This window comes from Pezoporus flaviventris, unplaced genomic scaffold, assembly GCF_033815535.1.
Source record: "Pezoporus flaviventris isolate CSIRO_AGI_PZ_B2104156 unplaced genomic scaffold, CSIRO_AGI_Pfla_v1 ptg000015l, whole genome shotgun sequence".
In the NCBI taxonomy this organism is placed as follows: Eukaryota; Metazoa; Chordata; class Aves; order Psittaciformes; family Psittacidae; genus Pezoporus; species Pezoporus flaviventris.
The window spans coordinates 44,921,356-44,948,622 of record NW_026892563.1 but is presented as its reverse complement, the minus strand read 5'-3'; the positions used below and the strand labels follow the sequence as shown (position 1 = coordinate 44,948,622).

Below are 27,267 nucleotides of genomic sequence, written 5' to 3'. Positions count from 1 at the left end.
CACAAAATAGCTCCCTTTCTGCTTTGTTGGTGGGTGTGTGTGGGTGTGTGTCTGTGTGGGTGTGTATATATCATCTGCACCTCACCAAAGCAGAACGTGTATCAGCCCCTGGTACAAACTGTGCCTCTTGAGATCAGTATTCCAGCAAAAGGTTCCCAAGGTCTTCAAGCTGGCATGAACAGCCTCCTAGGGTGATACTCTCAGGGCCTGTGATTCTGACATCCCCTTTTGTTCTGCAGGCTTAACGTTTCCCTAGCACTACAGGATCCAAGGGAAGTGTAAGCCTGGCAAAGCACTTGCAGCATCCCTCTCTAGGGAGGAGGTGGGGGATGCGTGTCACTTTTCAGATGAAGGCATTTATACTGAGATGCTGGGATGCTTTGGGACGAAACAACCAGTCTCGTTCCTCCTCTTTGGGAAGGCTGAAACCAACCTGAGCTGAACCAGTGATGCCAAACAACAGGGGTAAGCATCACAGTAAGATGGAGGTTTCTGTCCTCTACCAAAGGGGCTCAAGGATGGCTTGGGAAGTTAAAGGTGTTGGAGCAGCACTGCACTGTGCTAAAGGCAGGAGAAAGCCTAGCCCTTAGTCTGGTCACCTGTACCAACTACAGCTGCTTCATGCTGATGGGACCCCCTTCCTCAACCTCCCAACCAGCCTGACATGGAAAAGACGCAGATGAAGCCTCCCTCACCTCCTCCCTATCGCCAGGGTTGGCTCTTCTTCAAGCCTTGTGAGCTCCCAGTGCTTTCTCTTTGCTGCTCACCTGGAGCCAGATTTTGGCCTGGCAGATCCCACTGTGTCCCAGGGTTATTCTATTTGGGTTTCCCAGCCTGAAGCCGCAATCTGTATCAAGAGCAGGTTCATGCACAGAGCAGCCCCTCACCAAGTGCGTGTGATGAAGAGGGTGTTTTTGTGCTGCTGGTAAATAAATGAATAGCACCTTGTACCTTTTGGCACAGGACTCATCCCTTGTGCTGTTCGCTTTGTTCCAGCATTTTCTCCCTCCTGGCTTCCTGACATGGGTCATGCAGAGCCTCTCAAGAGCTCACACTTGTCTCCAATGGGGTTTATGTAGCTCATTTAGCTGGCCCTGGGGGACAGGCACTGTCTTCTCCTCCATCACCTTCACTGTGACTGGCATGGTCATGACACATCTTACCATACATTAATCATCCTTCCTTACTGATGCTGTAATCAGCTTCGTTTCATGCTCAGTGTGACATTTAAAGCTGTTTATGCTTTGGTGCTCTGGTGCGCTGTCATTGCAAATGCCAAAAGCAGCCTCATGGCCCAGAGTTATTTGTTGATTTTTATTTCTTTTCTAATTATGCAATTTTCTATTGCTATTTGGGTTCTATCATTCACTGGAGAGGTGGGATGAGGAAAAAGGGTAGCGTAAAGGGCAGCCTGACAGGGCTATGGTGGTATCAAGGCATCACCTTTATTGAATAACCATAGCTGTAAGGGTGGCAGATCTTGGACCCTGCTCCAAACATCCATCCCTACCGCTCCTCTTCCTCAAAGCTAGGCTGGGGCTCCCTTCCCCATCTCTTGCAGGGAGAGGACCAGCCACACTGCTGCTGTGGGAGCTCCGGTCAAGGCCCCAAGGAGGTCAAACCAGGAGGAGGAAGGCAACAGGGCCCAGTGCCCCCTGCCCTGCCTTGTTCTGTTGGGATGAAGCTCTCCACTGACAGCAGGTAAGGGGTCCTGCAGAGAAAAAGCAACTGCCCTCCTCCTCCTAATCCTTTTCATCCACATTCCATTACATCCTCACATTAAGTAACAGCATCACAGCACTGTTCAGCTTTCTCAGTCTACCAAGAAGTAACTTGTCTTTTCCTACCTACATACCAGGAAGGTATATACATACCAGGAGGAGGAACCAGGAAGGCTGTTTGGGGTTCCTACAGCTGTACCTGCTTGTGTTTCTACGCCAGCTAAACCTGATGTACCTGCTGCAACATTTCCATTCAGAACTGTGTAACTCCAGCTATAGAAGGATTGTTTCCAAAACACCCACTGTTTTATAATTGCAGTGCAGGAGACAGAGGCCTCCGTTTCCATGCTGGGCTCCTTTAATTATATCATTTTATTATAATCCTTAAATTCTCAGTGTTTCTTAATGCAGGCCAAATCAAAACTACTGAGCTCTGCCTAGGCTGACTCTCAGTACCTGCAGAGAGAAGTCTGTCCACCACGGCACTTCTTCATCCATTTCTTTCTGCTATGGAGCTCCACTTGTAAGAGATGCCACAGAATCCTAAATCATAACAGTTAGGGTTGGAAAGGACCTTAAGATCATCCAGTTCCAACCCCTCTTTTTGCCTCAGTGAAACTTGATCTTGACTGGTTATGCTCAAACTTGTTTCAAATTGATTGTAATGGACAGACCCTAAATATTCCTTCCTTCTATTGTGTTTGAACTTTTCAGTGGTTGTGCTTGGAGGAAGCTTCTGGTCAACAGGAGAGTGCATTTCTGCTGGGTTCTTTGCCTATATCTGATTTATTAAGGAATACTGCTTTCCTACACTGGGGAAAAGAATAACCAAAGCAACCCCCTCCCACAAAAAACCCCAAATATGAGCAAATCCTCTTGCTCTGAAAGCAATTCCTGCTGCACTTCGGTAAGGCAAAAAGGAGAGTTAAAACTGAATGCAACCAAATGAACTACCAACAAGCTGACCCTAAGGCAGAAGCTCTCAAAATGTTGTCACTCTTCATTTTAACACAGCTCTGGTAATCAGTTTAAACTGCACCCACTCATTGTGCAAGCTTAAAAGAAAGGGGGGGGGGGGACGACACCTAGCTAGCTACAGCAATTAGGTTCAAAATCATCCCTACCTGCAAGCACATGAACTGTGAACGATGGGCAAAGTTCAACACTTTAAACCATTTCTAACTCAAGGCAAAGGTGTGCCAGACCTTACCCTAACACCAGTTAGGGCTCCTATGCCCAAGGAGCATCACCGCAGTGCGCAGGTAGCACACTGCCTTCACATGACAAGTGTTATGTCCCCCAGTACCTCTACTAGTTCAGTGGGCTGGTCACACACAGAAGCTAGTACTGTAAGTAGACTTACAACTCCTGAAGGGTCCAAAGGTACAAGTGAACTTGGAGAAACCAGCCACACCATTGCAGCAAATCTGCCCTTCCCGAGCTCCTTCAAGTACTTCTCTCACCAACCATCCGCGTATCCATGACAGTCTCTCTCCACTGCACCCACTTTCCAGCCCAGTAATCCCCAAAGCCTCCTTGCTGCAGCCCTGAAAAACAAGTCAGCAAGCAAAAGAACTGAGGGAAACCAGAACTGCAGTTCTCCTCCCCCAGTGCAGGTGATTCTCATCTCTATGCCATTTACATTTGTGCATTAAAGTTCCTTGCTAACACATCAATCCACTGAAACAGGATCTGGTTCTGCCCTTTCCCTGCACCTTCTGGTGACTCCTTCCCTTACACCGTAACCCAGTTAGGGCAGAAACGGAGGCTGTAAAAGCCAGTCACCACTGCTGGCACACAGGTGCAGGGCTTGGAGCATGGGAGGACCCTTGCTGCATTTCTGCAACACGCACGGTCAGCAACCAACAAGGCAGCAAGAGATGGTCAAGTTCATGCACTTTTCAAGAGCCCTCAATACAGGAAGCAAGATGGACTGAGCTCCAAGACAGCACTGGCTGTATCTATGAGCAAGGCACACAACACTAAGCACAGAAGTATTATCCAGTGGACCAAAAAACCCATGTAAATTCTTCAGTGAAAAGGAAGAAACCAGAGGATGCCCACTTCTGCTACAAGGCGGGCAACTACAGCCATCAGCATTCAGTTATGGAGGTCTAAAGAAGTAAAGCTCTTTCAAAATGCTTCTGGACATGATACTTCAGGTTTGGGTTGGTTTTCATGGCTTAAATGATTGGAACAGTCTAAATTAGGGATACCGGATGTGAATCCATCAAGACATTCTCCAACCACTTCTATTTAGATTAGCATCATTTTTCTCACCCCCCAGTTGAAGTGTGCAGTTCACCCTGCAGTTAGGTCCCCACATGGCAGAATGCTGAAGCTTTTACACTGCCTAGCTTGAACTGTGTAAGGAAATCACAAAAGACATCCTGGTAAGAACCATGGTTCAAATCACCCCGAACAAGAAGGGAATTGCTAGTAACTGTTCCCACCGAAGAGGATGTGCAAGCAGAAACACTTCAGACAGGACTCACAGCCTCCTCTTGTACCTCTCCATGCTCAAATAGATGTCAAACACAGAAAATCTGGAAGCTATGCAGCAGTGTTCTAGCAGCAGCACAAGAAACTCTCTTCTCACAGGAATCTATCATTTCACCACTGTGAAGACTTGACTGGAAGCGTGCACTGCTGTGCTGCGTCTGAAGTCATGCAAGGAGCTGGTTATTCCTCAGCTCATACTTCCTCCCACAGCGTATCTGGGTGACAATGAAGTTGGTCAGCCCAAGTAGAAGTTATTAGAGAGCAATCTACATACTTTCTTCCCCAACTGGATGGTTATTTTAAGGAGAAACACCAACAACCCCCAGCCAACACCCTCTGCAGCAGGCTAAGTTACACTGAAGACATTCCGATAGGCAAACCATGGGCAGAGAGGGTACAAAGGAGGGAAAAACAGAGCAGCTGTGTGAGAGCAACAAGAAAAAAAATCACAAAAACAACTTAAAATGACTTTATTTTTTTAAGTATATTAGCACAATATTTACAAAATTGTTTCATGATTCATAAATAAAAACATTTTCTTGGGTAAAGACTATAGAGCTATAGATATTTAAAATGTCTATATATTTATATATACACACGTACACTCACGAATGGAAGCATACAGTTATGAACAACTTTGGTCTGAAAATACTGGTGGGAAAAGGCTGGGTGTTATCAGTGACTTCTTAAACGCTCACTTGTACATCTGTACCCACGTGAAATCCAGAGCAGAGCCCTTAGCACAACAACAGGACAGTGGGTTTCTCCCATTTGTGGGGCAATTGCTCCTGCAGCCTGTACCCAGCCATCGAGCTCCTCCTGTTTCAGTAACGCTTAGTAACAGCTCGGCCTCATCCCACCATGACACAAACAGGTTGTAGCGCAGTCTGCTTTACAGAAGTTAACATAAAGCTATTATACACAATGGTTTTTATAAGGCAGAATACCACAATATAATTCCAGTTGGTTTGGTTTTTATTCCTCAACTGCTCAACTTTCAGCTCGCCAGAGGAAATCACTAGTTATAAAGAGGGAGCTCTGCATGGTACTTAATCAGGTCAATTCTGATACTGAATTGTTAATGGAGAGTAATCTCCCTTTCTTTAGGTAGTGATTGCTGTGATTATGGAAAAGTCTGTATCAAGATTCATACATAGGAGCTCAAATCTTAGATGAATACTCCCACTGACAGACTTAAAGTCATGAAAGCAAAGTGTAAATCATACACGCTTCTTAACATTTTATCACATTAACAACCCTCTTCACTGTGGCCAATTCCACTGACCTGAGCAAGGGCTGGACCGTGGGCTGCTTTAAGCTGTTCACTCCTGCAGCCCTAGCAAGAGGGCTGTTCATGAGAGTCAGTGTTGTACAACCAGATACCTCAATTTTATTCTGTTGGATTCTTGATGCAAGGTGTCTGCACCCAGATTGGAGCTCAATATGCAGAGACCAGAACCCCTGCAACACGCACCCAAACGTGGATATGAACCTTAGCTCGTAACATCCACATCCAGAGGTGCCAAATTACTCAAAAATCTTTAAAGACATGGATTTTTTTTTCACATGACTGTTTGGTAAGAGCTTTCCAAGCCAAGTTTTTAATTGTTAGGAGGAGAAAACTGTGTGTGCCTTTGAAAGATATTCCCTTAGTACGAAAAGGAGACAGCGTCAAGATTTCTACAAAGTATACATGAAGCCCAAGAGAAGCCAACTGCATTGGAACAGCTCTGAAAACAGTTATAAAACGTGGTAAAATCTCATGGAATGTGCAAGTCCTAGAAAAAAAAAATGGTTTTTTAACTGTACCACTTACATATATACAGAAACTGAGCCTCCTCGCTTCTCATCAGCTCCTCCTACTTACTTTCTATTTTATCTATTTGTGATATAACGGCAGCATCACAAACTTGGGTCAGAAATGAAATAGCTCCTGGTTTCCAAAACAAGATTTTAAAACTCTTGTCAAATATACACTAAATAGGACAACTCCTATTTTTATGAAGCATCCATGACTTTTACAAATTCACTGAGTTAAGAAAGCCTGAAGTTGCTTCCAGTACCACACACCACACGACATGAACACACACAAGAACCACATTCAGCATGAAAATTACTAGCTGCTGTGCTCCATAATCCCAGTGCTGAATTAGGCTCCAACAGCTGAGCAGTTTCTCATCAAAGAATACAGAAGAGGCACAGAGAACTCTCTCACTGGACTAAAATATTGGCCACCAGAGCACACACGACTACTGTCCATAGAGAGGAACACTACTGTTTTGTGGAATCAGGAGAACCCAGTTACTAACTTAAGGAGAGCTGGGAGTAAACTTTGTACTGATGGAACTTTGTGTATAAGCATTTATTTTTTTTAATATAAAAGTCTTGCTGAATGTCAGAAAAAAGATGTATTTGTACAGTCTTGATTTCCTGCTTGTATCATAGACGTATGACCATACCTTGCCCATGCACACAAATAAGGAAAACAATAGTCTAAATGGTATTGCAATCTGTGGGCCGAGCAGGCCCATTATCAAAGCAGTGACTAATGATAGCTTTTGAAAATAATACCACTAAGGATTCCTGCAGGGAGACCCTGCAGTGGGCAAACAGTGCTTTTCATATGCTCACCCTCAAACATCCCACGTATACCATAACAAAAGAAAGAAAGATCACGTGTGGGCAAACACACATGTTCCTTGCTACAGCTGCTGTGACTATAAAATGACCTCATTTATATCAAAAGCACTTTTGCCACACATGCAAAACAACTAGTTTCCTGAATTTCTTCTCGTTGAGTAGTGCATCTTCAAGGCCACGGTGTATCAACAACGGTGTACTTTTCATATATCACATTGCTCTGCAGTTCTGTGAATTAAAGAAAGACAGAAAGATTGTCTGGGAAGGGCAGCAACATTTTGTGCTTCCAGCTTACAAAATGACCTATTTCTATCTCAAACTCCGAAAGCACACTCAGCGCTGATGCTGAATGGCACTAAGAGTAAGCGATGTTTCAGCCTCTCGACAACAGAAAGAGCGGATGCTGTCCTGGAGCTCCGACTCACGACCTGGAATCAGCTGTAGCAGCTCCCAGATTTAGCTGTCTGACCCATCCTGTCTTCACTCCTAACGCTGGTTCGCTTTCACACACTATTTTCTGTGTTAGTGTGCTTCAGCATCTGACCCATCTCCACCCTCAGTGTGTGTGTGTGTGTGAGCTTTCAAGGGAAGGTTAACAAAGCAGGTAGAGCTCAGCTCAGAAGGCTCTTGCCTCCAGCCTGCGAGTCAGAGCCCATGCCCCTCATCTGCAAAACCTTCTGTTGTTTTTAGGAGCCATCTTTCAGGGCACAAAAAGCAGATTTCTAAACCCACCCTAAAGGTCAAAATGAAATGGAAAATTAGTGATTCCTGGGCTTTTGGAAGCTCCACCTCAGCACTACAAGAAGAGGCATGTTTCTATAAGACTAAACGAGACCTAAGAAGAAACAGTCAACTTACTTAAAACTGGATCTCCAAGCAAAACTCTACCTTGTTCTTCAGCATGTGCTAACTGTACTGATCCCATACTTATCTCTCTTCTGGTCAGTTTTCAACGCAATAGACTGGCAAATACCTATTTGCTTCCTGATCCCAAGCCAGTGCCTAGAAAAACAAGCAGGACCTACCTCCCACTCCCCATTGCACTAAGTGGTATACATTTATCAACACATTTAGGAGAAACTGCAAAAGTGCTGGCATCCCTATTGGTTTAGAAAATAATACGATGGTGTATTTGGAAGAATCACATAGAAACATAAACCCATGCTATTTGTAGGGAAGCCTGTTTTAAAACATCAACTAACGCACCTTTTCCCAATTAGGTCTAACTCGTACCTCATTTATTGTCACATCGTCAATTCATGCCTTCCAGAAGTGGCATGATATAAAAATACATCAAGCAAATTAACACTCTGAAGTACAGATTCAGAGTGACTTTACTCCTGACAAGCAAAACTTCATAACTTGACGCAGGAGGACTATGCTAAGGGTCTAGGGATACCTCATGACAAGCTTAGTTTCCAGGAAGAAACCCAAATACCAACAGCATCAACAAGTGCTCTTTTATCCTACTCCCATGAAAAAGAAATACAGCTTCTGAATAGAAAAGAATCAATAAAAGACTTTTATTTTTTAAACCTGAGCATCTAATCTAGAATACAAGATCTTCAATGAGAGCAATGTGGCCAGGCAAATTCTGCTACTCTTTGATGGCTATGAGCTGCAGGAAGCAAGAAACTTTGCAAACCTGGCTACCCAATTTAGGTGCCAGCTTGGAAACCTGGGGCCAAGTTAACACAGTCCCTCTCATTTCATGGAGTATTATAAATGAGGAGTCTACCTGTAGTACATGTTGCAATCTTACAGGCCATTAGAAAAATCAAAAAGGCCTAATCCCAGCATTAAGGACAGTTTAAATCAGAAGAAAGCTTAAGTTAGGCCAGGACACTGAAATAATACATCTCTGATTACTGTGCTTGGTAGATGTTTAAACATACAGAATATCCAATGGGCAGAAGTCACAGTGCTCCATTAGAAGATCAGAATGCAGGTTTCTCAAACAGAAACTGAAGTTATTTAAGCTGTTCTTAAATTTTAATCAAGATGCTTAAGCTCTGTTTGTTTTTAAACACTTCCTATCTGACCCTAAAACAAATAATAAAATTGAGTGAAATCTGATTGTAATACAATCTAACAAAATCCAGAGAATGTAGATAACATCTAAAGGGGGAAGGGGTAGAGAAAGCCTACTTTCAACCCCCTTTCCTGTGAACTTCCATGGGAGATCGCCAATTAAATACACAGAGAAGCCTTAGTTACATTAACATCAACAAAGACCACCACCAAAACAAAACCCAAGCACAACCCACCACCAAGGAAACAGACCATCCATCTTAAATACTTAAAGCATACAAACTATTTGCCTTTCCCACATTTGATCACAAACATACTATTTAATAGTTCTGACTCATCCTCTTCACTGCTTAGAAACACACGTTCTTCCCCATGCGTAATACAGAAAATATGTATTCTTTCTTTTCAATGAAATATAAGCTGAATAAAAACAGTACCTGCACTGAACCCTGTCCTTCAAATGCTACCATATTAGTAGTACTGGTACAAACATCAAAAGCCCCACGTACATGTTAATGAAAACAAGGATCTGGAGATATACTTGGACTTACCATCATTCTAACATCACTCCTTTTGCATCTTTAAAAGCCAAGCAAATGGGTTAGTAATGAGCAAAACAGCAAGAAATGCTTCATAATTAATATTCAGATTAATTATAAAATTCAGGTTAGCACTTGCTACTACTCAGCATGCCAATTAGTGAACAGAATAGCAAAAAGAAAAAAGCTAAATAACATTCAGTCTATTTCCCCATATTAATTTCCCCAATCTTAAGCACTATCAGAGTTTCCCAACACCATGCTGGAGTTTCCCCAACCCAAAGCAATATGAAAAGAACAGAGTGACAAGGATAAATTTTGCTATGATCATAAGCATTCCACCAAGATAAATGCTTATGAAGAAGAATTAACATCAACTTTCAAGACCTGTGCCTCTTTTCCACTTAGAAGTCGAACTTCTTGCAAAGCAAAGCGGATGGACATAATATCCTGGTATTAGACTGGGCCTAAAGCAGTCAAACAATGCCACTGGCTAGCAAGCACAGCAGCGTTAGAACAGGGAGTCTGGAGCTGCAGGCATAATTTTATCAGGAGATCAAACTCTCACTAACACACGCAAGCACATTAGTTGACATACCGATCTGCCATCTCAGTGCTGTTGTATTGAGAGCTACAATTATTTTGTGACCTTTTTCCATACTTAATCCCTTAATTAGAAGATAAGCCTTGAATATCACCTACCATTTAGTGGTTCTTCTACAGCTTTCTGCAAAACATTTAAAAATATATATATGTATAAAAAGCCTTCATGTTTACTTCTGGCTCGCCACAGTTAAATTACTCTAATTGACATATACAGTAAGTAGTGATTCTATGAAAACGAAGAAAGCTGGACGTTAATAAAATTCATGACTAGGCTTCTGAAAGACATTACATCAACCAGTAACTGCATTCTCCAGATTCACTTTTTCCCCCAGAATATGGTTTATCTCCGATGAAATACCTGTAGGTGGCAGCAAAACGCATGCAGATACTACTCGCAAGCTCTAACACCTAACTGATTTATCCTGTGAGGTGCTCCAAGGTTAGTACTAAAGCAGCATGACTAAAAGGAATAGTAGCCATGCAATCAAGGGAGTGTATTCCAACAGTGTTTCTCAAAAGGAAATACACCACGGTTGCGTGTTTAGTCTGGCAGACACCCATCAGAAACACCGCATGCAATCTACAGAAATGTTAAAGATTAAAAAACACCAGTAATGGGTTAAGATGGCAGACTGCAAAAGAGGCCCCTTTTCCCCCTCTCAGGCTCAATAGAAGATAAAGCAGTGTTTTGTGAGTGTGCCCCAGTGTCAAAATGAAGCACTTCACTGTTATTACGTCTTCCATAGTCTTTAGATTACACAGAATCAAAGTATACTTTCAAAATAACACCTATTTACTGCCTCAAAGAATAGCAATATATGCTGAACAGCCCTTAATGCAAATGAGCCACATATTAAACCACCTCATTTTTCAGTAGGTCCCCGTAACTTCCAGAAGTTCATGGGCATGAATTATTGGCACCTGAATTCCTCCGTATCTGACCCTCTGCTATTTTCAGTGACTGAGATTTCCAATTACCACTAAGCTTTATAAACTTCTTTTGACTTCATTCTTGTCTCTGATTCAGAGAATAACACAGTATTCACTACCATGTAAGTTGTGCCTATTTCTTTACTTGTGAAATCCTTGCTGCAGCATAAAGAGATGAGCTCATGGAGAGAATGGAGTTCCGTGATGTTTCCATTTCAAAGCTTACTTACAACCAAAAACTAACTTTAAACAAAACGAATCTCCTCTTGCCCTGATTGCTTCCATTCTCAAGTAAGCACATGTACGTCATACAAAGGCAAGTGTTTTGGAAGAAGTGTATCTGTAATGCACTTCTTGGCTCATTCTTGTAACAGTTAACTTTGTGAACCTTTCCTTTTTCTCTACACACTTATATTCCTTTCATAAATAAGAGAGCAATCATCAGAAAACTGTTCCTTAAAATTAAAATAGATGAGAAAAAGCAAAGGAGAGAAAGTAATACATCTCTGTTGTCCTATCTATCTGCATTCAGCTCTCCTCCCCACTGCTAGAAACCATCTTTCTTCGACAGCTGGGTCTCAGGCTCCAGACTGAAGAGGAGACCTGGAAATGTGCCTCAAATGATGGCTGCCAGCCAAGAAATGGAGTGACAGTGTTCGCCATGCTCCCCTGCTACAAGGAGATTTTACTGCTATTTCAGATGTGCCTCTTCACTTGCTTCTGCAGAACGCCAGCAATCAGGCAGTTCACATTCATGGATCACCAGAAAGCACTGCCTAAGCCTGTGAAAATTACTGCTTTAGGAACGATTACTCTAGAATTCAAAGCAACTGACTGAAAAGCCTTCTTTAACAAAGTGCTTTTCCATTTGTTCTGTGTTACCTAAAGACAGACATTCGGCTTTCAGACGGTCTCAGCAAATTAAGGGGCATTACAGGAAAATAAGATAAAAAGATCAAGACTGCAGCATCAATATAGCTGGGAATTCAATATTAAATAACACTGAATTAAAAATTAAAGGGTTCTGGTGTAAAAGACAATAGGAAAAAAACCCAAACCCTTAGTGTTTGTTATAGGCCACCTAGATGAAAAAAATTCAATGGTATTTTGCACTCAGCTTAATGAAAAGCATCTTCATTAAGGTGAGCAAAAGGTCTTTATAAATTCACGTGAAAGTGCATTGTAAAAGAACACCAAACTTCCCTTCACATCCACCACCTTTTTGTGACAGCCCTTGAAATTCCATTTGGGCACAACAGTCAGTGTAGCCGTTAGGTAAGGGTGGCAATTACAGTACTATAGACACACTCAATAGGGACAATGAAGACCACCAACTCACTCCACATTAGACATCTGTTACACAGCCAGAACTTTTGCTTGCTACCAACCTGGTCTGAATTCGAACTAGTGAAGAAAGGTTCAGTATCTCACTACAATCCCCTGAGCCATCTAGTCACCCCAAATTTATTAATTTTAAGCTTACCCCTGGACGAGGATGATCTTTCATTCTGGAACCTAAAATAATTACAGAAAAAGTGACCAGGCAAATGAGTAAATGTCAAGCAAATAACAGTATCTGATAGAGAAGCAACACTCAAACCCAAAGCTTCTGTTATCCACACTACTCAATATGATGACCTGCAAGTTCTTAAAGCCTCTGAGCACTCCCCTGCTTAGGAACTAAATAATCTTGTCACATACAGCCTGTGAGTTGTCTCACTCATCCATTCAGCTGTAAAAATGAATTATGTTACACACCGTTCTTTGTGATTATTTTGGTGTGCTGGGATCCACCCCAGCAGTCACATTTGACTTCTTCAGCCAGCATAATCAGAATACAAATGCAATATTAATGCAGAACATTAGCACAAAGTTGTACAGATGAGTACCCCAAAGTAAGTTGTTTGTATTGCTGTAAAAAGGTTTGCTTCAGGTCTCTCACATTTTTGACTCATCTTCATCTACCTCAGATACCAAATACCAGGCATTCTGCCTTAATTTCTTCTTCACTAGAAATCCTCCTTGTCTATCATTTTGGATCATGCTCAGACATGGTGTGCACATACTAAACCTGGAAGACTGCATAGCTCAGTGCAGACATAGGGACAGCACTGACTGCATACACATCAGCTTGTGTCTGGAAGCAATGTACCCTGAATTGCAAGGTTCTGTGTCCAATCTAATAAGGCTGTTTGAAGAGCCTTCATGCACAGCTTGAAACAAACAGTCCCTCTGCTCTCAGACCCAAGCTGTAAAGTCCACATAATGTTACGCTGTGGTGCGCCAGCACTCCAATCACACAGCATTACCATGGGTTTTGCCTATTTAGCAGGCATGACTGGCTTTTTTACCTTTAAATCTCTCACCTTTTTGATATCTGGTGAACAGACCAGTTTCTGAAACAAAGTGTTGCTATTCTTTGCTCCTGGCTTTTAACATTAAGCACAAGATAGACCAGGATTCACTAAAATGAAAGGTGTGCATTCAAATCACTCTTTTATTTTAACCTGCCTCTAACCAGTGGAAATCACTAGGCAGATTTTGCTTCTTCACATTTGTATTTTGATAAGCCTTTGTGTAGAATGGCTTATGGGGTGGTGCAGACAACTCCTGAAATCCATTTGCTCTCTCTCCGTTCTAAGCTTCAGCCAGCCAGCTGTGAAACTGCAGATATTAAACAGCAGCATCCATCCTACAGTTGAAACACTCTTCCTTAAGAAACCTGTCTGTGTTGATCTCAAAACAGTTTATTGTGATAAGCTGTAAATTTCTTTACTCAAAGACTGCCCACAGGCTTTATGAAACATAGCCAAACCATACAGGCAACTTTGCAGTAATTTATTGAACTAGGTAACTGTGAAATTGCACCTCATGTTCAAATAAATTGTGTCTACTTCTGAAAGTAAAACAGAAAAAAATTGTTCTTCTGAATATTTAGATGCTAAAAAAGAAAAATAAAAAAAATAATGCAGAATATTAGGTGCTACTTACCCATAATAAACACGTAAGCCAGACTAAGCAAATTTGCAATGGCCATAATAGCTAAGCCAGCAATCACAACAGACCCATGTAATGGAGGACAGGCTGTTAAAAACAGGGTAAAATAAACTATTATCTGACACAAGTAAAAGCACAAGCTTCTATTTGCACATGAAGTGAACACTAAAATAAATACACCTGATAAATGCAGACATGATTCATTTCTCTTTCAAAGCTATCCCAAAACTATTTCCCCATCTTCCTTTTTATGTATGTATTCTTTAACAATACAGAGGCATTCACTGATTCATCCTGCTTAGCTGTACTATTCTATTAGAGTTTAGCTATTCTACTGCCACTCACTGCAACTGACAACATTCTTCTGTTAATTTTATTTCAAATTTACATCTTCAATCCCACTTATTTTGAACTGTAACTACATTCAATTACAGAATACAAGACTGTTACTAATAAAACAGGATAAAAAATGGGAAGGGACCAGATTATGAGGGTAGTTCTGAGGCAAATCCACCACAGGTAACAGGGATGCTCCAAGTATACAGGGGTACCACAGAGCAGGAGCAGGCTATTCAAACTAACCCTAGTTCTCCACAGAAACTCCTCATCCTCTGATCCTTGTTTCCAGTGGCTTGAAGTCATCTCAACTACCTGTGAGCTCCACCTAAGATGAGCTATTTCTACTGACACGTAAGGGTCACTGAGCTTAATTTCCAGAAATACAGGTACCATCTACCTTGCCTGACCTCTGAAAAGGTCACCCTGAAAAACCAGGAACACTTTCCATCTGAGAACATAGTAAAACCATTTTCCATTTCACATGACTCTAGAGGTTCACCAGAAATCTCCCATCAGCTTATTTTACTATTACATTTGACAACACTCAGGTGCCCCTTACAAATACTTCAGTGAATACTAAACAATAAGCACTGAACTCAAATCACAACCCCACCGAAATGTCACCCAGAACAGACAAATCTTTAGAAACCACTTCAAGGAGAAAGAGTGTTTAATAAATAAATTTTAGACCTCATAGCAGCCTTCCAGTATCTGAAGGGGGGCTATAGGGATGCTGGGGAGGGACTCTTCATTAGGGACTGTAGTGACAGGACAAGGGGTAACGGGTTAAAACTTAAACAGGAGAAGTTTAGACTGGATATAAGGAAGAAGTTCTTTACTGTGAGGGTGCTGAGGCACTGGAATGGGTTGCCCAAGGAAGCTGTGAATGCTCCATCCCTGGCAGTGCTCAAGGCCAGGTTGGACGAAGCCTTGGGTGAGATGGTTTAGTGTGAGGTGTCCATGCCTTGGGCAGGGGGGTTGGAACTGGATGATCTTAAGGTCCTTTCCAACCCTAACTATTCTATGATTCTGTGAATTACCCAACCAAATCAATGGTTAAAATGAAGAACGTCTCTATGAAACAAAATCAGGGGGTTAAAGTTTTTCCAATGAGCATTAGTATGTATTCTACTACTAAACATACTACCAAGGATGCCTAGTCCTGTGCTCACCCTTTTCTCTGTTGCGGGGTTTTTTCATGGGTAGAGGGGAAAGCAGGCAGAGAACAAAGGAGGAGGTAGAGGCAGGGAGAAGAGGTATCACTGTATGCAGTGTGTAATTTGTGTTCCTTCAAAACAGCAACTGGTTTTCAGCACTGAAACAGAATGACAGCCACAACCAGACTTAGAACAGTCTGAAGAATGCTTCCAAGTTTACTGCCTCTGCATCTGCCTCCTTAGGCTGTTTCAATGGTATTAGTTTCCTAGCAACTCAGTTATCAGTCGCAGAGATTAACAAGGGATTTCTGATTTATTCATTGAACATGAGAAAATCGTTCGAGTAGTTTAGTTTCTAAGTACCCCAGGCCTCAGTAAGAATAACAGCAATAAAGCTCAGTGGTGGTTTCAGGTGACTCCTCAGGGAATTAACTGTTGCACAATTAATTAACTGTTCTTTCCTGCTTTAAAAAGCAACTGCTCATAGAACACAGTCATGCTGGATGTGGTCGTACTAATGAAACCAATATACGTAATACTACTTTTAGGCTATTCTTCTTTCACCAGATAAAAGAGCGTTAGCACAGTAAACCTAAAGTACATTTACAGAAGTACCTCGCTAACACTCAATGGAGTGAAGCCATCTGCACAGCATTTTAGTGCTAAAGAAATCCCAGGTATAGGCAAAAGGAAAAAGACACTTTTACAGAATATAAATTGCTTACCTGAGACACACAGTGCAAAACCAACCACAGCAATTACATAGCCAAGAACGTGCAAACCTATCAGGGCAAATGCTGCTTGTGGTAGGCTATCAAAGACTGGGAAAGACAGAAGGAGAAAGAGAATTTTAACTTGGAAAGTTGAACTACAGAAACACAAGAGACAGATAATTTCTATCAAGCTAGGAAACAGGTTCTCCTGAATTCCAAGCTCAGCCAGCCAGTGCAATAACAAAACTCACAAGTCACTGCAAGTCACTCGGGGCTTTTATATGTATACACAGACACATAAACATTTATGTCTATAGAAATAAGTTTATAAATAAACCACAAGCAGAAAAAACTAAACACATACAAACAACTTAATTGCTCATCCCAGCCCCAAGACCCAGGAAAGAAGAGCAGGAATCACTCGGATGTCCTACCCCAAATCTCATTTTACAAGCAGGTAACTTATACACTTCTTCCCTGAAGCATTTTAGCCAAACAAGTACAGGTTAAACATTTTGTTCTGAGATACTAGGAAGGTCAAGAATCCAGGATGCTATTGTAGCACCTATTTATGAAAATGAAAGCAGTATGCAGATCATGTGATAGAGAGAAAAGGCACTCAGGTTTAATATCAGTATATTCTTGAGCTAGTGAATAAATAAATGCTCACCGATTCCAAACATAACATATTGAAGCGGTACCAAAATCACAGCAGGGACTACAATCAGGCCAAGGCCAGCTTGATTCTGTGCAGTATAGCCATCTGCAAACATTTGTATGGAAATCAGTAAAACAAAAGTACTTGACTGGAATAAAGCACAAAGCATCAAAAGTAAATCATTAGGATCGAGTTTTTAGGGTGCAGAAAAAAAACGTCAGTGATGCACCAGAAGTCACCCCCCCAGCTCCTAATATTCACCCAAAGTAACAGGACAGAAAATAGAACTAAACTGGGTGTCCGTATCCCCCTGTGATTACCTGAGGGCCTGACATCCACAATGCTCATTCTGTTGTGTTCTGTAATTATTACCTTTTTGTTTTCAGTTTAAAACTAGTAGACAGCAAATAAGAAGCGGTATTAACTTCCCTACAACTGCGTGGAAGAGGTTCACTGGTGCTCTTATTCCCTTCAACTAGGAAGGCAATTTTAATGCACTTACCTTGGACAAAAAGAACAGTGCCTACAACAGCAGCAACTACGAAGGCGGCGACTGCTACAATAATGCCCGTTTTCTTCTGAGGTACAGTTTCATATTTTAATACTTGAAGACAAAACAGAGAGGAGAACAATCAGACACGCATAATTCTCTTACTAAAACACACAGATTTGATGATTAAGATTCTTATTCCACCCTTCTATAAAATCCAGGTGGTAAGTTATCACAGTAACTTTGGGACACAGCGCAGGTTAATCCAGGGAGATGCATCACTTATAAATAACATTGCAGTGAATCTGTTACCCAGGTGAGTGTCAGACAGGGACTCAGAAATTACAGGTTTAATTCTCTTCCCTGTGACACTGTGCGAACTCAGCTGCATCACCTCTGTCCCCAAGGGAACAGGATTCCCATCTCACCAGAATACTTTGAAGATGAGCAGGTATAAGATGACCTACACGTTCAGATGCTGTAGACAAGACTACTTTTCAGTAAAAGTGCACTGCTAAACAGCAGCCATCTCAGAAATGGTTGATTCCAGTGGAGGGTTTCAAAGCAGCAGCACTTTAGTAGTCTTCAGAAAAGAAGGAACAGTACAAATACATCATCATAATAAACTGTATTCGTTTCTGCCTTATACTCTGCTAAAACAAAGACAAAAAAAGGCAGCTCTTGCTCCAAAAGCTTGAAAATTAATATACCACCAACTTGATATATGTTGAAATTGGTAATCACAAACAGCAAGCAAATAACTGTAGGAAATTTCAAGAAGAAAAACGTGGAGCATATCCAGAATTAGCAACCCACTTACATGGACTGGCATTTTAAAAACACGTATTAGTTTTCAACCTCTGCTCACGGATGGACCCTTGAAGAGTCCCACTACATTTTCAGACATTCATGAAAAGGTAATAAAAGGAATTATTATTGATATATGTGATACATGTGAATATGTGATTACTATAAATCACACTGGGTGCAATTTCTTTCCATTTCTTACGGCCTCAACTCCAAGCAGAATTTATCGTTTTAGAAGTCTACAAATTGGAAAAGACTGAAAAAAAACCCTACATCAAAGGCTGATGTAACAAACTGCACCACAGGGAACCATCTGAAAAACTAGGCCATAAAGCACACTCTACACTGCACAGTGTTGGAGACTGGTATAAAGCACATCTGAGGGTGTCTTGACACTGATGGATGTATTGCCTCTGAAAACACTGAATAAAATAATTAATGGCCACGTTAAATTACAATTCAGCCCGTGCTAAAAGACCAGTGAACAATTTTATATTAAGAAAAGACCATCCTTCTCTAATACTGGTTTTATGACTGTAAAATGAAACATGCTTCTGTTTCTCATGATTCAATAATGTTATGGTGAACCAACAGTGAAATAAAGCTTCCTTATTCTAACCAATGACAGTAGATGTTATGAATTATACCCCACAAAAATTACACACATGCAAAAAAGCTCACAGCTTCCAACAGTACTGGCAGCGGAAACACCACCTCATGGCAGACCAGCTCTAAACACAGACCCTTTAGGCTGCACGTCCTATCTTTGTCTATAAAGACATACAGCTGCTAAAAGCCTTAACCCCAGAAAACAACCCTTGACCTCCAAGCAAACAGAGCAGGCTGGTCCAGATCCCACTGCTTAGGGCTAGACCCCTTTACAACACAGAGCCTGCATCCACAATGGCATGACTGTGGCACGCTGAAGCCCCACGACCCATGTTTTTGAAGAGTTCATATTCTGAGTTCACAGGTCCCAAACTCTGCATATTCTATGTCAGACTAGCATTTTCACAGCTTGATGCCAGAAATGTATGCTATGTGTCCTGAACACGTAGCTCACTGTGAGCACAAGGCTCTCTGAAAAGGAAATGGAAGACTATGCAGCACAAAAGCCTGTAAGTAACACTGCTTATTAGGAACTACCTTGAGAACTGTATATAAGTTAACTCTCTCATGGTGTCAGGTGGTTCATGCCAAAACCAAGCCCCAAAATGACAGTAAATAACAGCAAGGATGATCAGGAGAGAATTCTAGAGCAAACCAAAAGCCAATATACCTGACAAAGCAGTCCTATACCTTTCTGTGTATTATCTGAAACAATTCTACCACACATCTTTCAGATGTAAGCACCATCTTTCATCTTACACAGATGCCTTTAGGTATACATGTAATTTTAAGATAAATCTTTATGGCAAATCATTAATTGCAAAGAATTAAAGCAAAGAATTAAAGAGTCGATACTTACCAATAGCACTTAACTGAGCCGCACACAAAGTAATAACTAAGAATAGTAACGTTATGATGATAGCCCTTTCCATTAGAAGAAACCATGATCCTAGAGAACAAGCAAAGAGAAATGGTAGGAAGCAAACAAACACTGAGGTTGTTAGTCTTACCTTTATGGCTCCTCTTCAGCTATGCTCTACATTGCCAACTAATACATACAGTATTGAGCAGTTAGAGTTATAACAGGCTAAGCAAGCTATGAGTTCTACCTATGTATTTTTCACTCTGATCTTGTTTGAGACAACCTATTTATTCTTTCTTTAGTTAGTTTCTTTTTTTCAGTACTTCTAGTTACCCTAACATTCTCTAAACTGGAGGTCTTAACCTCCTCTAGAGCAGAGGATATGTTTATGCTATTGTCCGGCAATACAAGCTAGTTAGCTTGTGGTACTACAAACAGCACGGTTGATCAGAAAAACAGTATATTCAGGCTAAGCAGGCAAGATATGAGAATTGATATCAAATGACAAGAAGATATTGATGCTTCCCCAGCTATTCTGGTCTATCTCCAACTGCTGTAATGCCTGAAGAAACCCAGATGCGCAGTAAGGAATACAGGAGCTAACCTTAATGAGAAGGAAACATTGCTTTGTTAAGGTTAGAAATTGCACACTTCTAGATGTGTGATTTTAGGTCCTCCCACCATCATCCATTTAGCCTTTTTTCCCCTGCATCTTGGATGCCTTAGGCTGTTCAGTCACTCGTGCTGTAAGACCATGTAAGCTACCTTCTAATATAAAGTATCTCCACTGAACTAGAAAATGCAGCCGATTCGTGCATCTCTGCTCATAACTTCATTTAGACTCACTCAGTGGAATCCAAAGGCTTCATTTTTTACATTATATTTGCCACTGGTCCTCTGCCTGCACACCTGCTTCCAGAAATTTCTAGTCATCATGAAGGTCCATAACCCTTGCACTTATTCCATATTTAAAGGCTGTATCCGCAGCTCCGGAAACATGAAATTAAGCAGCAATCCCTCAACTTTCAATGCCAGTTAAACACCTTGAAGACAGTTTTCAATTCACAGATTCCCATCTTTCCCCTCTCCTCCTCCCGCAGGCGGTCACAGAAAAAGATACTGTGGTTACAACATACATGGAAGGCAACCACAGAATATTACTAAAGGCAGAGAAATGCAGGAATATCTGCCAACTTTCTTACAGCCAAAACAAGCCTAATTGAATGCACTGTTTAAAGGAAGCCCTTCTGCTTCTAACTTCAATGCACAAAAAAAAGCAAGCAGCTGTGAAGCCTGGTATGTGCTAGGACTTCAGCGTGCGACATGGAATCATGTATGGTCCAGTCTCAGAGTCTAAAAGCACTTATGGTATGGAAATGCTTGCAATACTGCTGGTACATGCAACATGCAAATAAGAGAAACAGCTGAACACATTTTTCTGGCAAAACATTTCCCTTACTCTGGTGTTTTATAGCAGTGAATTCCTAGGAAAAGTATTATTTTGAAAGCCAACATAAAGAAGTCAGTTCCAAAATAACAAGATGGACTTCTAGACAAGGAGGAGAAGGCAGAAGAAGGAAAAGAAGAGACGAGGAAAAGGAGAAAGGAAAAAAATAAGTGAGAAAAGAGAAAATGAGAAAAACACAAGAAAAAAAGGAAACTTTATTGTCACTCTCCTGTGAAGATAACTGATGAGGAAAGGGCATGCCCAAAGACAAGGGCACTGGCACAGATAATCTTGCTCGCTCTGCTACCCACTTCCTAGGCGAATCCAAGAATTCTGTGAAGTGAGATGGAGAACGGTTGGCTCTTTTAAGACCGTCTTTGTGAAAGCAGCAATTGGAAGCTATTAGCAGTGGCAGCATGAATTTGTTGCTCAGGAACAAGAGAGTGAGGACTGGTACAGGATTTCTGCTCCTCACTAACCTTTTTCAAAACTCCCTTGCTACGCTTTCTTCTTTTAGCTTACCATCTCAAGAGTCTCTCTAGAGCAATGAGGAACAAAACCCCAAAACCGATGCACAAAAAGTTAAAGAGAGAACAAGCAACTGGTTTACTTCCACCTAAGCCTTCAAACGCAAGACTAAGTTCTGCATTCCCTAGCGTACACTTTCAAGCTTAACGTGACCTTGCAACTATTAAATTCACCAACCACGTATCTCCTTTGATGCTGGGGTATTTTCCTCGCCGCAACTGACAACTAGAAAATGAAATTAGAAAAAAAACCACATCAGTTTCCTGCTTTGTACTCTTTATGCAGCTTTCAACATTCTAAACAAAGTGAAAATAAAACAGTAAAGCTTGCAAATGGGACCCAATTCTACTATGTCCTCAAGCACCATTTCCTCTTCTAGAGCTTAAAACTGAATAGCAAAACCAGTCCAATACGGTTGAGTAATGAAGAAGCTTTAAGAGAAGGGAGGAAGCTGCCTATACCTCTTCCCCTGTTTTGCAGTGTTGTAAGAACTGAATGATTTTGAAGCATCCTCACTCTCTCAGCATCTGTGCCCCTCTCAATCCACTTCAGGATCATATTTGCTGCATATGGGTAAGACCCAACTGTGAATTACACAGATGTCTGCAGCAGGCCAGAAGTAACATCTCTCTGAGCTTTAAAAATAGTATAACTAATGCAAAAACTAACAGCAGGAATATCCTAGGGCAATTCTACAGTGCATGAGTAAGACTCCGCATCTATGCATTCAGTGCTTCTGAGCAGCCTTCCAGAAGCAAGGGGCAAGTCTCCTGAGCAGAACAGATAAACAGCACACATCTATACTCAGCGAAACCGTCACTGCTGCAGAACGCTAGGCAGACTGCACATATACAGCAGATCCCATTATTCAATAGCTGAGGAGCTAGAGCACATGGGCTGCGTCTGACAAAATAAGGTCAAACAGCTCCCTAAATGAGAAATTTATCACTTAGTCACCACTACTTTACACATTGCCTTCTGAAGATGACATTTAACGCTAGACACCCATTACAAGTTACTACCTAGTAGCAGCATCTTCAACCTCACTAGAAAACTGCCTATCTTCAGATCAAGTTTTCGAGTTCTTATATAGAATTCCTATTAGTTTTGCCTGTTAATTTTTCCAGCATCACTAAAGATTCCAAGAAGCAATTCTTCAAAGAAAAGACCTCTGCAGCCACTGTGATGGTCATATTCACATCAGTATTACAAAGATACTGAGACTATGTAAATGATCTTTAGATGTTATTACAGAATCAAAAAATGTGTTCAGATCTTTCCCCACAGAAGCACTGCCCTATAACTGAATACAAAATAACTCGTATTAGCATTCAAGTTAGAAGTCTTGGGTGGTACAGTTTTCCTATTTTCAAGTAATACATTGTCATAGTCATGATTTTTCTCTTGCCTGTAAGATTTCGCTTGGTTTCTCTCTCAACAGGTTCTAACACAATGGCAGGCAACTCACCTGAGTGGTTTCTAAGTTCAATTCTTGTTTCTCCTTCTCTGTTTGACTCTGTTACTTCACAGCTGTAATTTCCAACAGCTGCTTCTGCACTGCTAAGCATCAGAGAGGCAATACCTTTGGGTAAATCCGCCTGAGATACTAAGTCAGCTGATCGAAACTCGGGATCTCTGAAAAACTCCTGTTTTCTTCCATCAAAAGAAAAAATGATATTTCCTTGTTTTTTCCATGTCACAAACATGACATTTGTGTTGTTCTCCTTCAGGTTAGTCACATAGCAAGGTAAAATGACAGTTTTATTACAGTCAGTTCTTTGAACAACATCTGTCCCACTAAATATCAACTGGGCAGAACCTACAGAGAAACAAAAATGGACACATTCAGAATTATTCCTTAATATACAATAAAAGAAAGAAAGAAAAAATAATTACAACATGTGACTTGGGAAAAGGAGACAACCTCTCAAGGGAAACCACACAAAAAGAAGCATCTTTTAAGGGAGTAACAGAAGGAGGAAAAAAAGGCATTAATTATATAATCACTCTAATTCTAGCACAGTCCCTCTATAAAGACTTAAGCCATTCTCACACCCATTTAATGTATAGATACCACAGCCTATCATAAACTAAAAAACAAGAACAAAAGAAAGAAAGAAAAAAGAAATAAAAGCTTTGGGTTGCCACTTACTCGGACACTTCCCCTAGAATGCCACAGGCAGGAATACTGCACTAAGGCCTGGCTTCTGCAAAGCACGCACATAACATTAACCACAGCTTGTCCCATTGATGGTCAAATGTTTGCTGATCCCACGGGTATGTAAAAAGGGAGGTCCAGGCATCAGCTCCACGCAAGCATCTTTTACAGTTCTTCAAGGGAAGAATTCTACTTATATGCTTCTGAGAAGGCTGGCAGGGCAGCTCAGTCAACAGAGGTTTGTCATTTGTTCCTTCTTGCCTCTGAAGGTGGAGCCAAATGCCCATAGGTTTAGATGGTTCCCTGCAAATTCTCTCTTTTCCTTTCTGACAGAGGAGGTGCACACACAATACCATGTATTAAATAAGATTATTACTGACTCAGTATTTGAGCATATAGACAATAGAACTGAAAACGGAGAATGTGTAACAATAAACGACCTCTATTATAAACCACTGCAAGCAATACTAATGCCACCATTCAAATGCAGGCAATGAAAAATCGCCACAACACAGGGCTAAGTTATCACTGCTGGTTGTTACCCTTTTTCTCCCACACTGCAGCACAGTTCTGAAACAGCAGTACTGCCTGACCACTGTTTCAAGAAAGACCTCATTGTATGCCGAGATTTTACTGGAAATGAAGATCTTTCATCTGTTTTTAGGAATACTAAAAATGATAACATCGGTATTTAAATTGCACCCGGAACCAGAAGAGAGAGATTAATTAAACTAGCTTAACTGCAAAATATGAAGGCTTGGAATCTTTTCCACATTCTTCCTCACTTACGTGAAATTGTAACTTGGTTTTATAGCTGTCCTGATAGTCATCGTTCCCCAGAGTCATGGTGGCATTAAACATGCAAAACACTTGACTATATCCAACTGATAAACCCAAATATGGGCAAAGATAAGTGCTGTAAAACAAGACCACAACCGCTAATACCGTAAGCACACACACTTACAAACTGGAGTATTTCCAGTGACTTCAGAGGAAACACTGGCATTCACAGGTATAAACCAGCTCAGCAGCGTGGCAGGTATTTGTTGACTAAATTCAGTTATGGAAACGGGAGAAAGGGAAAAACCAGTAAAACCCAGTACAAGTTGTGTCACTATTTGCAGCAGCCACAGAGTCTCAGATCAAATGTAAAAACCACTGATCTTTGAAACACCGCTTTAGTATTCTCACACGGGTCACTGGATTACTACTGAATATCAAAAGCTTATAATAAACCGGCTCTACGCATATTATGCATGACAGCACTTTTGCAATGAAGGAGGAATTATTCTCTGGTTTATTTGCTGCGTTGCACTATTTTAACTGTACCTTGAAAAAATGAAAGTAACAAAAGCAGAACGAAGGCAAACTGTAGCCAAACCTCAGACGATGCCCTAATAAAAAAACATATGCACACAGTTAAAAGCTGTAGTGCTTCAACAGTTCCTGGGGGGGAAATCACATCTGTTTTATTTTAATGCTATTTCACAATAAACGGTTTATGAGCGTGGGGTTGTTAGGTTTTGTGTTTTGTTTGGATTTGGAGGGTTTTTTCTACCATAGAGCTAGCACATTTATATTTCATAGAAGAATCCATTCACTGCTGGCTCCATTTCATTGAGAAAGGTGCTTCGCAACTAAAGGAAGCAACTACGCTTCCAAACATTTACTAAAGCAAATAAAACCCAGCCATTTTGAAGGAATTAAAACCAATCTACCACAATTTACTCCCTCGTATTAGCACAGAATGGCAGGGGGCTGGTAAATTACCGATTCCACCACTTTGCTGTTGTGTAGTTCATGAGAGCTGGCATGTTTTTGCCTGAAGCCAATTAAGCACGCATATAAACTGCTCCACCAGCAGAGTGCTGGGGAAATAACGAGCAGGCTGCAGACGGGCACCGACAGAAGCCGCACACTATGTGCGCATCAGTCCTCTTCAAATATGACTGCTTCAGTGGAAGAGGCTGCATAGCTGCTATCCCCCTAAAGGGAACTTGACAACTTCGCTATAGATGGTACCGTCACTACAAGCTTCAGCCGTTTTTTCTCACGGGATGAGGAAGTCATCAGAAGAACCCTTTGGCAACAGTTCCCAAATCATGCAGGACTACTAGCCCCAAACTTTTCATGGTTTATCTATCAGCTTTGTCTCATTAAAGTGACCATTTTAAAAGAGCCTTATACTAAGCAGTTTGGGAGAGGCTATTCCTGAAGAACACTGAGTTGTGAAGCTGCCATTGAAAGGCTCTTTCAAATGATACACGCAGGGCAAATCTGGGGATACTGCACATTATGTCAACACTGGCTAAACCCGGCCTGATGGTCACCTGCATTTCCCACTGACCACAAAACATGCAACAGCACTCAGCATTTAAGCCAGTCTACTGCTAATTCAGGAACCCAGCCATGAATTTGAATGTCAGCTTTAAACACAGGGGGTTTGCCAGTAAAGAGCACATCCAGCATCTGCACCTCAATGAAAACGCTATGGGTTTGGGGTTTTAACTTCCCCTCCTCCCAACGAGTTTCTTCTTGAGGCACATTAAACATAAGTCAGGTTGCGAGCTGTCATTTACACATCAGTGGCACGCAAGCTTCGAGATGTTATTTACACATCAGTAGCACCCAAACTTTTAAGATCGAGGAATGCCGTCAACCCGATACAAATCACTTTGATCATCGTTGGTTCTTTACGCACACCGAGCTAAGCTGCCCTAGCGCTACCGGGCACAAGACGAGGAGCTCTGCGCTGCTCTCTCGTCTCCCCCGCACTTTCAGCAAGAAGCAACGCATTCCCAAAACCGGGAGAACGAGGGAAGCGGCAAGGGCTGGAGGGAGCCCCCCTTCACCCCCAGCATAGAAAGCCACAGCTAATCCGCCCGCAGCCACACGCGCCTGCCGCCACGGTCGCTGCTCGACGGTGACCAGGGACAACCGGAGCCTCCCGGTACCCCGGCAGCAGGGCGGGCAGGCGACGCTCCGCTTCCTCCGCGGGACCGGCCGCCCCACGCCCCGTTCCGCCGCCGCCAGGATGCACCCGCCCCTCCGCTTCCCTCCTGCCCAACGGCTGCGCGGACCGGGGGAGGCGGCTCCGCTCTCCCGCCCGCACAACCCTCCCCACCTCGGCCCCGGGGCCTTGCCGGGGCGCCGGCACCAGAACCCGGCGGGGGAGCACGGGGGTGCCTCAGGCCCCGGTACCGAGGGCCCAGCTTCAGAGGTGGGACGAGGAGGAGGAAGGGAGAGGGAGGACGAGGAGGACTCACCGGCGCCCACGGCGCTGAGCAGCACCCAAGCAGGCAGCAGCCACATGGCGGAGCGGCGGCGCGGCCAGGCAGCCCCTCGGCCTCCGGAGCTGGTCGCCGCAACGGGCGGGCGGGCGGGCGGCTCCCCGCACGGGGCGGGGCGTACGCGTGAGGAGGCGGTGTCCCCCGCCGCTGATTGGCTGCGGCCGCTGGAGCGGAGGCTGGCGACGCGAGCCCCTGCTGGGCGCCCCCGCAGCGCGGTGATGAGGTGAGGGGCTCTCGGCTCCA

The 27,267-nt window shown here is 42.3% G+C and overlaps 1 protein-coding gene across 8 annotated transcripts; it reads right to left on the bottom strand.

The window, feature by feature from the left end:
• Positions 1-4,676: 4,676 nt before the first annotated feature.
• CD47 (CD47 molecule) lies at positions 4,677-27,132 on the bottom strand. Of its 8 annotated transcripts, none has more exons than XR_009743539.1 (12): positions 27,001-27,099; positions 23,045-23,395; positions 21,754-21,801; positions 19,599-19,688; positions 17,336-17,437; positions 16,846-16,938; positions 16,188-16,283; positions 13,961-14,053; positions 12,453-12,484; positions 10,136-10,265; positions 9,446-9,473; positions 4,677-7,091 (listed from the first exon to the last, which is right to left on the bottom strand). XR_009743539.1 is itself a non-coding variant. In XM_061454405.1 (12 exons), exons 1-11 carry the CDS (start codon positions 27,044-27,046, stop codon positions 9,448-9,450), a joined length of 1,002 nt encoding a protein of 333 aa, XP_061310389.1. In that variant the 5' UTR covers positions 27,047-27,098; the 3' UTR covers positions 4,677-7,091; positions 9,446-9,447. The 8 variants fall into 8 exon arrangements, 6 of the variants coding, with proteins under 6 accessions (XP_061310389.1, XP_061310388.1, XP_061310393.1 ...); XM_061454405.1 differs by having other exon boundaries at positions 10,136-10,160; positions 27,001-27,098; XR_009743540.1 differs by lacking the exon at positions 9,446-9,473.
• Positions 27,133-27,267: the final 135 nt, after the last annotated feature.